At 42.7% G+C, this 13417-nt stretch overlaps 1 protein-coding gene across 1 annotated transcript in view; it reads left to right on the forward strand.

Moving 5' to 3' along the window:
- The window catches only part of LOC126419739 (putative ankyrin-containing lipoprotein Lxx09580), a 41281-nt gene extending 30916 nt beyond the window's left edge, over window positions 1-10365 (forward strand). Inside the window, exon 3 of the mRNA XM_050086917.1 lies at window positions 9771-10365. Within this exon, the coding sequence (XP_049942874.1) occupies window positions 9771-10365 (595 nt within the window). The remainder of the gene's footprint in view (window positions 1-9770) is intronic.
- The last annotated feature ends 3052 nt before the right edge of the window (window positions 10366-13417 follow it).

A 13417-nucleotide genomic window follows, 5' to 3' on the forward strand; every position in this document is an offset into this window, starting at 1 on the left:
AAAGAATAACTCGGCAAACAACCACAACATACCGCTGGAAATTTTCTCATATGAATCCAGTCAGGCACAATTTTTTCACGAAGGTTTATGAGCAAGGCTTACGACAGCCTGAGGTCGCCCTATATTTGTACAAACAAAAGCTACAGCTGGTAGAGGGCCCTAGCACTGAAGTACGTTAAGAGACCAGCATCACAGATTCAGTACCTTAAAATAGAATATTCACAAACTTTAAAGAAAATGGTTTCCACTTGGCTAAAGTTAGTGTCTAACAGTAACAAAACCCAAAATTTAGGAGAAAAATCCACTCAAAAATGGAGGGAGGGAAAACGATTTTGTATACGCTTCCGTAAGGGCGCTTATTTCTCTTACATCATCTTTGCGATCCTTACGCGAAATGCACGTTGGCGTCACCAGCTTCGAATGCCGCTTCTATTAATTTTCTCAATAGTGTACCGCAAAAAGAACTTCGTCTTCTCTCCGTGGATTTCAACTTTAGATCAGTACACAAATAGGAAACATCTGTTAGCCGGCCGGTGTGACCGAGCGGTTATAGGCGCTTCAGCCTGAAACCGTGCGACCGCTACGGTCGCAGGTTCGAATCCTGCCTCGGGCGTGGATGTGTGTGACGTCCTTAGGTTAGTTAGGTTTAAGTAGTTCTAAGTTCTAGGGGACTGATGGCATCAGATTTTAAGTCCCATAGAGCTCAGAGCCATTTGAACCATTTTTTTGAACATCTGTTATAAAACTGTAGGGGAACTACACACTTCTGTGCCTTCTGTTGCTAGAAGGATCGTAATATTTGCAGGCAAAGCATCTCCAGAGGACATCAGATACTGTAATAGTTTCGCAAATTCTGGATACCTTCTGTGTCACCTGAAGACGATGTGCTTAACACCTTCTTCACTTCCGCATTCACATGAAGAAGATTTGATTATGTTCAGGTAGTAGAGATTTGGCGGAATGTCCCGTGATTGAAGCGAATTCGCGCCAATGTTATTATAAACTAAGGTGACAAAGGTCGCGGGATAGCGATATGCACATATACAGATGGCGATAGTATCGCGTACACGAGGTATAAAAGGGCAGTGCAATGGCGATGCTTTTATTTGTACTTAGTGATTCATGTGGAAAGGTTTCCGACGTGATTGTGGCCTCACGACGCGAATTAACAGACTTTGAATGCAGAAGGGTCTTTGGAGCTAGACGCATGGGACATTCCTTTTCGGAAATCTTTAGGGAATTCAGTATTCCGAGATCCATAGTGTCAAGAGTGTGCGGAGAATGCCACATTTCACACATTACCTCTCACCACGGACAACGCAGTGGCCGACGGACTTGGCTTAAAGACCGAGAGCAGCGTCATTTGCGTAGAGTTGTCAGTACTAACAGACAAGCAACACAGCGTAAAATAACCGCAGATGTGGGACGTACGACGAACGTATTCGTGGGACAGTGCATTTAATTTCGGCATTAGTGGATTATTGCAGCAGACAACTGGCGCAAGTGCCTCTGAAAACAGCACGACGCAGCCTGCAGCGCTTCTCCTAGAGTCATGACCATACCGATGAGATCCTAGACGACTGGAAACCATGGAATGGTCAGACGAGTCCCGACTGCACATGAGTCCCGATTTCAGCTGGTAACAGACAATGGTAGGATTTGAGTGTGGCGGAGGCCCAACGAAACCATGGACCCAAGTTGTCAACAAGACATTGTGCAAGCTGGTGAAGGCTCCATACCCGGCCACCGTGGCCGAGCGGTTCTAGGCGATTCAATCCGGATCCGCGCGACTGCTACGGGCGCGGGTTCGAATCCTGCCTCGGGCGTGGATGTGTGTGGTGTCCTTAGGGTAGTTAGGTTTAAGTAGTTCTAAGATCTAGGGCACTGATGACCTCAGATATTAAGCCCCATAGTGCCCAGAGCCATTTGAAGGCTCCATAATGGTGTGAGCTATGAAATGGAATAGGTCCTCTGATCCTACTGAACAGATCATTGACTGGAAATTATGTCCGGCTACTTGGCGCATCATCACCTATACAAATTCCATCGTTTCCTGGGAATATAAAGTCCATGAATGGCTGCAGATGCTCTCCATGTCACTGGGCCCCTGTTGTTGATAGGTTGGAGAATTCGAGCACCCGACATGAATAGTCGAAAATTTATGAGACATACTCAAGAGGTCAGTTCGTTCACAAAATCCTGCACTGGCAACACTCTCGCAGTTACGGACGGCTTTAGAGGTAGAATGCTACAGTATTTCTGCTGGCGTCTTCCAAATACTTGTTGAGTCCTCGCCACGCCGAGTCGCTGCACTGTGCAGGGCAAAAGGACATGGTATTAGGGGGCTCCCCACGACTTTCAACACCTCAGTGCAAAGTTTCCGCTGTACCTGCGATTTTGGTACTTGGGACGTGATGGGTCATTAGCTACCACTGGGGCATAGTGTCTCTCCTCAATGTCGCCAAACCGTTGTAGATTTTCATTCCTTCTGGCACTGAATATAATTTATACGATGTGAAGATTGTTGTGTGACACTTTATCGTATTTCGCTGCAGCGGTGTAAAGAGCTTCCTTGGCCAGCTTGTCTACATTTTCATTTCCTTTCATTCCATTGTGCATCTTGAGCCGTAATATGATAGTCGTACTCTTTATGCGGGAAATCTACTGCCTTGCCTCTAAAATGCGGGATAATAGATAATTTTCGTTATGTTGGCGTAGTAGCCTTTTATGAGCATCATTGCTGAACGTGAGTCTGGTAAAATTGACTTTTTTTCTTCTTGCACTTCTTTTGCGTATTTAAGTCCGTCTAAAAGCGCTATGAGTTCTGCTGTGAATATGGACACAACTTCAGGGAGCTTGAATTTGCCTCCGCGATTAGCATTGCATTCTACAAATGGATTTCCTGGTTTTATTTAGACCTATCCTCGTAGATCTGAGGTGAGAATGGTCCAGGTGCTAGTTTGCTAAGTAAACATTTCTCACTCAGTGTACCTTGGATAAAAAGAGGTTGCGTCTTGATATGCAGCTACACTAAGGTGTTAGCGTAGGGCGTGATGAAGCAGTTTATATTTTAGGAAGTGGCGACGTATTTGCAGAAGGACGGAGCATCGAAGTAAATATCTTCTTAATTCAATACATGCCTGCATAGCACTTTAATCCCTGTTATCAGATTTTCATTTAAGAAGTGAATACGTTTCAGGAAGATTCTGATGATGAAACGTTATTTGATCTACGTCGGGAAACCCTATGTTGGGTGCAAAGCAACCTTTTATGGCTGCGACAGCCTTTATAGTAGATCGTAGACACCTGGATGGTATCACTGCGTGGAAGGTCATAAAGGAGAGGCTGTCGTATGTGACAGTGAAAATAGGAAACAAAACCTATACTGTAGTGAATGCACATGCACCAAAAAATGATAAGAACAGAAAAGACAAAGTAGGAACAGAACATTTTTGGTCCACGTTGGATGAGGTAGTGACAAATGGGACAAAAGAGGTGTCACTATTTTGCTAGGCGATTTTAACGTGCAAATAGTCACGGAAAGGAAGTTTAGAGATCCTGTGGGAGATTACCCAGCTCACAAGAGAACAAACAAGAATTGTGAGAGATTGGGAGACACAAGATGAGAATAATGATCATCCATTAAAAAGCTAAGGCAAGCAAGAAAACAACGTGGATCAGCCCTGGAAACAGGATAGGGGAAAAACAGTTAGACTATGTAGCAATCCGTGCCAAGAATCACAGAAAGATTATGAACACGAAAGTGAGGAAAAATAGCAGCATGGAATCAGATCGCTACCTTGTCGAAATGAAATGCAGACGGATAGCCAACAGAGCAAGGAAACGTAGGACCATAAACACGGAATCGACCTAGATCTTTTGAAAAAACACAGAGCAGAGTATGCAAAGAGAATGGTAGTTCAGAGTGATTGGAAGAGAGTGAGAGATATGATGGAATAAGAGGCAGTCCTGCTGGCTGCTAACAACAAGAAACGGAACTATGAGTGGTGGACGGATGAAAGTGAGAATGCAGTCGAGATCAGGAGGAAAGCATGGATGAAATGGCAATCCTGTAAAAAGCAAGAAGACTGGTCGAACTTCCAGAATGCGAGAAAAATTGCTAGTAAAACCATCAGAAATGCAAAGTGAAGTTGATGGAATGAGAAACTTGAAGAAGCGAATAAAGGCTTCAAGAAATACAAATAACGTGTATTTTTCAGAGAAATGAAGAGCAGAATTAAAGGCTTCGAGGCAAAAGACCCTCCGTAATAGGACAAGATGGCACAACAAAAATTGGCGAGAAAGAGGTGTGCGAGGAAATGGTTAGGTATTTTAGGAATTTTCTGAATGCAGAAGCACTGACAGTAAAGTGGACACACTAATGCTCTAGAGACAAAAGTCAGGATATTCTAGACAATGGACCCACCAGGGCAGAAGTGGCAGAGGTGATTAAAAACCTCAAAAACAACAAGGCATCGGGCACTGATGGTATCTGTATCAGTGTGGCTTTAAAAAAGGGAAGGACTGTACAGAACAGATATTTGGAATAAAACGGATAATAGAACACAACAATAGTGACATTTGTGGACGTCCGAAAGGCCAACGATTCAGCTGACACAAGTACTCTGCTTGCCGTGTTAGAGGACTGGATGCTGCAACACAGGCAGTAATAGAGGAAACGTTAAGCGACACTGTTGCCAGGATCAGGCATCGCAGTACGCTGTCAGACAGCCTCGTAATAAAAAAGGAATCTGGCAAGGGAACAGACTGTCAACAATTTTATTTTACCTGGTTTTGGACGAAGCAGTGAGACAGTGGAGACAACTAAAAAGTAACATGAAGATCAAGGTGTGAAAATAGGGTACAAGGGCAAAAATAATGCAACAATGGACTGTCTAAAATTCTCAGATGACATTGCACTCTAAAGTGAGACAGAAGAAGAGGCAAAGACAGCACTAAAATATTTAGCCGAAACAGCAGGAAAGGTCGGACTGAAGATTGCACGTAAGAAGACCAAGACAGTGAACACTGAGTCTGAATCGGAGATTTATGGCCAAGTGGTTGAAAAAGAAACAGTTTTCGTTATTTGGGGGAGAAGATAACTGGTGGAATACAGAGCAACAGTAGCGCAGTAGATAGGAACAGCTTTTGGAGAACCTATGGTACGCGGTGAAAGCAACATACGGCAAGAAAAATCTGTAACGGAATGCAAAATTGCGAAATTACACAGCAACTGTAAGAAACGCTGCTCTGTTTGCATCAGAAACGATCACATTCGACAAGAGAGCTTGCGTACAGTCGGAGAAGGAGGAGCGGAAAATTTTAAGAGACATATGGGGCACCAAAAAACATAGAGATATCTGGATACACAGAGCAGAACAGGACAGGAATTGTATGAAAATACTGAACCCATATCGAGCGAGATGCGAGAGAGGAAGTTATGATTTGTTGGGCACATCATGGGGATGGACGAGGAGAGGTTGACTAAGAAGATATGGAATGCAACATGTCATACGGGAAACAACTGCGTGAAGGAAGTCAGAGATGACTCGAAGGCTGTAGAAATAAAAGAAAGGAATTTGCAGGCAGTAGCACAGGACAGGGAGAAGTATAAAGGATTGGTGGATGGTCACAGGTGGCCGGACACCAACATCAAAGTGGACATAACAGAAAAAGAAAAAAAAAGCCACAAGTGATCCTGAAGGGTCCTAACAAAGCAGAAGAAGAAGAAGACGTGCGTCGGGAATACATTTTATTCCATTACCGAGGCTTTAGTTGGAGTCGATTTCAGTGCTGTGATAACTTCACAGTAATACATAATTTATGTAGTCAACTCTGCGTTGCTTAACTGTAACGGATGCATCCGTAATACATGTAAGGTATTATCAGTGCGCTGTATATGCTAATGAAGATCCTTGAGTGTGCTTCTCAACGAACTCCTGTCACAGGGGGGGGGGGGGGGGGGGGGGGGGGGGGTACTCCTGGCACCTTCAGATTTGTTAATTATCTGATTAATGTAATGTGATGATGTTAACTTATGATAGATACAAAGCCCTGAGAACTTGACCACTCTTTAGACTGGGAATATAAAGGGTCCTAACATTACAATTTTTGTTAGGTTAAGCCTATGTCTCGTATATAGCCACACAGCTGATTTATCAGGCAATACGTCGAGGCAGTTCTCATTGAGCCATTAACTGAACAATATCACAGCCTTATCCATATGCTCTGAAACTCAGGAAAACTTGCGATACGAGTATAAATATATAAATCATGTGCATACTACATGCATCTACATCCCACACTTAGGTGAATCATTGAATGTAAGTCTGATGTAAACAGACTGAACAGCAATAGTGAGCCTAACGATAACCCCCTCCTTGTTCTCCTTGGCCCCGCTCTTTCTTGTGATAATCAGGCTTCTATCGACCAACAATCGGTTGAGCTTGCGCATGAATGACTGGGGGACATCATGATTCTTCAACTCATTTATTAATGGGGGCATACGAATATAATCATAATCGGTTGTCAAATCCGTATACACTGCTGGAAAATATTGATTGTCACTGAACGCAAGTGATGTATCCGTAATAATGATACTAGCGTTCAGTCGTGCCGATACACTTTTTAAAACCTCTATGTCGAAGGCGCAGTGCTTTTCAATTCTCAGACTACCTTTCTAATTTGTATTCCATCATTTTTCTATCGTGTGTTAACAAGACTTTGGAATGGATGGTGGAACAGTATGACGGAGTGCACTGAGGCGCCTATCCCATTTTACTATCCGAGGAGTCTGCATTTCCGGGCTGTAGATTTGGCTGGTCCATATTTCATTTAAGATATTCAATAAATGAATTAATCCCTTCTCTGACATATTTTGGAGAAATGAATAGTGAATGTTACTCAGTCCTGGTCCCATAATCTTGCTACGTACTATTGCTAGAGTCGTCTCCAACAGGGAGAAATTCCCATTTGACAGGTGTTCCATCTGACTCTGTACCATTAAATCGTTTTTTCCTGTTCTCATCTGCTTGGATTCAAGTTGCATAAAATGTTTTCTAAAAGGATTTTAGATGTTGCCTGTAGTTTTTCCATTGCTGTGTTAATACGTCTTATTCTCTCAATTCTATTCCAAATGATAGTCATGGAGCATTGAAGAGGCTAGCTATTACGTCAGTGTCGGCAGCTCCCCTTTTTTTTATTTTGTATATACGCTGTGCACTTCCTTGGAGGTGATTAAAGTACAGAAAATTCTCTTCTGGAGCTTGTCGCTTGTAGGTTTCGAAAAAGACGGTCGTGTGAAACCCAGCTCGCGCTATTCGTCCACGAGACTCAGAGGGCCATAGACACGGGTTCACAGGTAGAGCCGTGTTTCTTGACTTCCGCAAGGCGTTCGATACAGTTCCCCACAGTCGTTTAATGAACAAAGTAAGAGCATATGGACTATCAGACCAATTGTGTGATTGGATTGAAGAGTTCCTAGATAACAGAACGCAGCATGTCATTCTCAACGGAGAGAAGTCTTCCGAAGTAAGAGTGATTTCAGGTGTGCCGCAGGGGTGTCATAGGACCGTTGCTGTTCACAATATACATAAATGACCTTGTGGATGACATCGGAAGTTCACTGAGGCTTTTTGCGGATGATGCTGTGGTATATCGAGAGGTTGTAACAATGTAAAATTGTAGTGAAATGCAGGAGGATCTGCAGCGAATTGACGCATGGTGCAGGGAATGGCAATTGAATCTCAATGTAGACAAGTGTAATGTGCTGCGAATACATAGAAAGATAGATCCCTTATCATTTAGCCACAAAATAGCAGGTCAGCAACTGGAAGCAGTTAATTCCATATATTATCTGGGAGTACGCATTAGGAGTGATTTAAAATGGAATGATAATATAAAGTTGATCGTCGGTAAAGCAGATGCCAGACTGAGATTCATTGGAAGAATCCTAAGGAAATGCAATCCGAAAACAAAGGAAGTAGGTTACAGTACGCTTGTTCGCCCACTGGTTGAATACTGCTCAGCAGTGTGGGATCCGTACCAGATAGGGTTGATAGAAACTCCAGTGGAAGACGCTGCAGGAGAGACGCTCCGTAGCGCGGTACGGGCTTTTGTTAAAGTTTCGAGAACATACCTTCACCGAAGAGTCAAGCAGTATATTGCTCCCTCCTACGTATATCTCGCGAAGAGACCATGAGGATAAAATCAGAGAGATTAGTCCCACACAGAAGCATACCGACAATCCTTCTTTCCACGAACAATACGAGACTGGAATAGAAGGGAGAACTGATAGAGGTACTCAGGGTACCCTCCGCCACACACCGTCAGGTGGCTTGCGGAGTATGGATGTAGATGTAGATGTAGGTTTTGAGTGTTTCTCTCCTGTCGTTAGCTGCCGCATCACGTTCTTGGACCCCATTATACCGGAGGTATCTTGGCAGAGCCCTAGAAGGGCATGTTTTCTGGGATTGAGTCTTCTGCTGCCCTTTCAGTCTTATGTACTAGGATGGCATAATCCACACACTCAGATCCTCACTCTCTTCATTGTCTCTAATATCTCACTAGGCAGAATAATAGAAAGAATTTGATGTTCAGTAGCTCTAGGGTATAATGAATTATTTTATTCCTGATGACATGGAACGCACGTAGGTGGTAGGTACCTATGGGACCGAACTGCTGAGGTCATTGGCTCCTAGACTTACACACTACTTGATTTAACTTAAATTAATTTACACTAAGGACAACACACAGACCCATGCCTGAGGGAGGACTCTAATCTTGGAGGGCATAGAATGCAGTTTATAGTGCCATAATGTAGGTATTGTGTATTAGACATATTGTAGTGAGGCTGTCACACACAAAGCACATGACGTATGTATCAATCAATACATGAGCAGTGTCAGGTCTACAGTGTGTTCAGGAGCTGTATTGCGAATCGTAATCCAGGCAAGCACATGAATCATCTATTTACTCTCCAAACTGAGGATTTGCTTTTGCCTTTAGACACCCACAAGAACTATGGACGAGGGTGTGTGTGTTTTTTATGTGTGTGTGGGGGGGGGGTGGTGGTCGTTGTGTGATACTGTGTATATGTATATGTGTATGTGTGTGCACATGAGAGTGTGTAAGACTGCATGTGGATATGCTTGTGTATGTGTGTGCACATGAGAGTGTGTAAGACTGCATGTGGATATGCTTGTTATACAGACTTGCTGAGAACTGCTTGCAAGATATGTGTATATGCCAACAAATATGTTTGTGTGTATGGATAAAGGAGTAATCCACAGCTATTCCTATATCTGAAGTATTTCGATTTAATTTTTTCGAGTCAAACATTAGCTGACTCTGTTGACGTTGATGTTTCGACAAATTTGCACATAATGCACACAGAGGACTATTATAACTTCATAACGCATCTGTTTCAGTGGAGGGCAACGGCTGCTTAACAGCAGCATTATGACAGCAAAACACGAAATGTCTCAGGAATCAATGTGACAAAATATGATGACTAAAGGTCTGGAGAGACAGAATGTATGAGTTTTTAATTGATGAAGACTTTGGGAGAACGATGTCACTGTGCATGCATACTTCAATAAATACAGGCTGTCCCACTGTTTCGTATCACAAATGAAGAAAATTGTAGATTAGTTGGTGTTCGTTGGATAGATCTACTTTTAGAACTGGTGTCATATCAGGTTTTTTTGCAGTATTCTTAATCAGAAGCATGTACTTGGAGAAATATGTGACGATTTGCCATTTTTGCACAGGAGCCTGCCTGAAAAGGAGAAGAACAGCAGACTGATTCAGGCAGCGAAGGAGGATTCAGTCAGTGAGCTGCAGACGCTGCTGGCAGCTGGTGCGGACGTGGGGGCGAGAGATGAGAGCGAGGACAGGTACACCGCCCTCCACTGGACAGCAAAAAAGGGGCATGTGAAGGCAGCGAGGTGCCTGGTGGAGGGTGGAGCAGAGGTGGAAGCCAGGAGCAGCGACTGGCAGAGCACACCCCTGCACAAGGCTGCAGGTAATGGCCACGAGGCTGTGGGGCGGCTGCTGCTGGAGGCAGGGGCGGAGGCTGATGCCAGGAACAAAATGCAGAGCACGCCCCTGCTGATGGCTGCATATCATGGCCACGAGGCTGTGGTGCGACTGCTGCTGGCGGCCACTCCTTACCACAACACCAGGAATCAGTGGGGGCGAACGCCGCTGCACTATGCGGCTCTGAACGGCCACGCAGAAGTGGCAGCTGCACTGCTCGAGGCAGGGGCTGACCGCTGGGCAAGGAATAACGAGGGGAAAACACCACTGGACCTTGCCAGACAGAACAACCACCAGCAGCTGATAGACATACTAAAGTTAAGCTAGCAGTCCGACAAACACCTTTGGAGTAAAGCGGAAACAGATCCACTTAAGGGCGTTTCTTCATTATTAAAATAAAGAATATGATAAATTAAAACCTGTGGTCATTCACTGTTTTCGTACTCCCACTACAAGGGGAATGTTGTATCTCGGCAAACCTTTATCGCCGCTTCTAGTGAACCCTTCAAAAGCTGTTTAGTACATAATCTTATTCCAATTTCAAATCATGGTACACACCATTGATTTTTGCAGGATTTTTCTGAAATTATAAAAAATACAGCAACATTAAACTTTTCTCTCATGTAAAAACATGTACGAAGATTCAGCACTGTCAAGAAGCTAGGAACAAATGTTCAATTGAAATTCAAAAGTGCTTCAGTCGTGCAAATCTCTTCAGTACTGAACTCAATAGTCTACCTGTTATATTATTACTATACTACACGCCAATAATTAGCATATTAAATGAAATTAAGAATGTTGTTGTTGTTGTTGTGGTCTTCAGTCCTGAGACTGGTTTGATGCAGCTCTCCATGCTACTCTATCCTGTGCAAGCTTCTTCATCTCCCTGTACCTACTGCAACCTACATCCTTCTGAATCTGCTTAGTGTATTCATCTCTTGGTCTCCCCCTATGATTTTTACCCTCCACGCTGCCCTCCAATACTAAATTGGTGATCCCTTGATGCCTCAGAACATGTCCTACCAACCGATCCCTTCTTCTGGTCAAGTTGTGCCACAAACTTCTCTTCTCCCCAATCCTATTCAATACTTCCTCATTAGTTATGTGATCTACCCATCTAATCTTCAGCATTCTTCTGTAGCACCACACTTCAAAAGCTTCTATTCTCTTCTTGTCCAAACTATTTACCGTCCATGTTTCACTTCCATACATGGCTACACTCCATACAAATACTTTCAGAAATAACTTCCTGACACTTAAATCTATACTCGATGTTAACAAATTTCTCTTCTTCAGAAACGCTTTCCTTGCCATTGCCAGTCTACATTTTATATCCTCTCTACTGCGTCCATCATCAGTTATTTTGCTCCCCAAATAGCAAAACTCCTTTACTACTTTAAGTGTCTCATTTCCTAATCTAATACCCTCAGCATCACCCGACTTAACTCGACTACATTCCATTATCCTCGTTTTGCTTTTGTTGATGTTCATCTTATATCCTCCCTTCAAGACACCATCCATTCCGTTCAACTGCTCTTCCAAGTCCTTTGCTGTCTCTGACAGAATTACAATGTCATCGGCGAACCTCAAAGTTTTTATTTCTTCTCCATGGATATTAATACCTACTCCAAATTTTTCTTTTGTTTCCTTTACTGCTTGCTCAATATAGAGATTGAATAACATCGGGGAGAGGCTACAACCCTGTCTTACTCCCTTCCCAACCACTGCTTCCCTTTCATGTCCCTCAACTCTTACAACTGCCATCTGGTTTCTGTACAAGTTGTAAATAGCCTTTCGCTCCCTGTATTTTACCCCTGCCACCTTTAGTATTTGAAAGAGAGTATTCCAGTCAACATTGTCAAAAGCTTTCTCTAAGTCTACAAATGCTAGAAACGTAGGTTTGCCTTTCCTTAATCTTTCTTCTAAGATAAGTCGTAAGGTCAGTATTGCCTCACGTGTTCCAGTATTTCTACGGAATCCAAACTGATCTTCCCCGAGGTCGGCTTCTACTAGTTTTTCCATTCGTCTGTAAAGAATTCGTGTTAGTACTTTGCAGCTGTGGCTTATTAAACTGATTGTTCGGTAATTTTCACATCTGTCAACACCTGCTTTCTTTGTGATGTGAAATTAAGAACAAGGTTTATAATAAAACAGTTGAAAATTAAAAATATGTTGAAATAGGAGCTATTGGCAACTAACACAATGTCCAGTTCTCAAAGTGGGTAAAATGCTTAACAGATTAAAGAAACTCAGTTAATTAAAAAGTAACATGTGTTCCACTGTAGAACACTTTCTTTGCACCACTGACAAGGCATGACTTAACTGCTGACTATAACTAGTTTGAAAAATATACACAATTTTGCTGACAATAAAACTCTCTAACTTAAGCTCTAACAATATGTCCGAAATAGGCTCAATGTGCTACGCAGTATTTAAATATGTAGAACACAAAATTTGTTAAATGCTGCACATTTCGTACCCTCATCTAAAATGGATTTTTGGTCAGTAGCTCTGTCGAGTGACTCATGTTTTCCTGGTTACATTATGCTGTAGGAACAACACATCCCCTACTTGTAAGTATGCAAAAATCATCATAGCAAGAGGGACAATGAGAGATATCTGCGAGCTCATACTGAAAAATAATGCTTGAGAAATTTTTATGCTGTTCTAAAAATTGGTTGACGTGTTACATGACATGCATATTACTTAGCTGAATTTCCCACTCTGCTGACACAAGCCGCTGCTCGCTGCCACTAAGCTGCAGCATGCAACATGGCAGCGTGTAACAGAACTATCTCAGCTTACAGCAAGACTCTCAGAAAACTGTCGACACATAGATCATTCTCTCCTCCTGTCCTTCTACACAATGCTATACCACACAAGAGCACTGCATGTCTGCAACTATCCGATGCCACGACTTCACTGACTTCGACCATTCTCCATACAATTCCGATTTGGCCCCGTCCTGCTTTCATGTGTACCTAATACTTATAGATCGCATTGGAGGACTTAACTGTGGCTTTGTCGAAGAAGCCACAATCTGCAGCTTTCCATCAATATCAAACATTCTATAGTAACAGTATAAAAATACTGGTCTCTCGTTGTCAGAAAGCTGTTCGTCACCAGGGTGACTACGTTGCAAAATAAATATGCATACATGAAGAGTAAAGATTTACAATGGTAACAAAATTTGCTTTATTTAAAAGCTATGAGAGTTTTCAAATAAAAAAATTGGACATATTATTTTTCATCACACCCTCGTAAAAACAAATCCAACATGATGCAAGCTTCCATTTGTGAAAACAACAAAAATAGGATGATCCTCTATCACTGAGAAACACCAGTTATTGCAGTATCTGATTACAAAAAAGTAATTGAT

Source organism: Schistocerca serialis, chromosome 9 (assembly GCF_023864345.2).
Source record: "Schistocerca serialis cubense isolate TAMUIC-IGC-003099 chromosome 9, iqSchSeri2.2, whole genome shotgun sequence".
NCBI lineage: Eukaryota > Metazoa > Arthropoda > Insecta > Orthoptera > Acrididae > Schistocerca > Schistocerca serialis.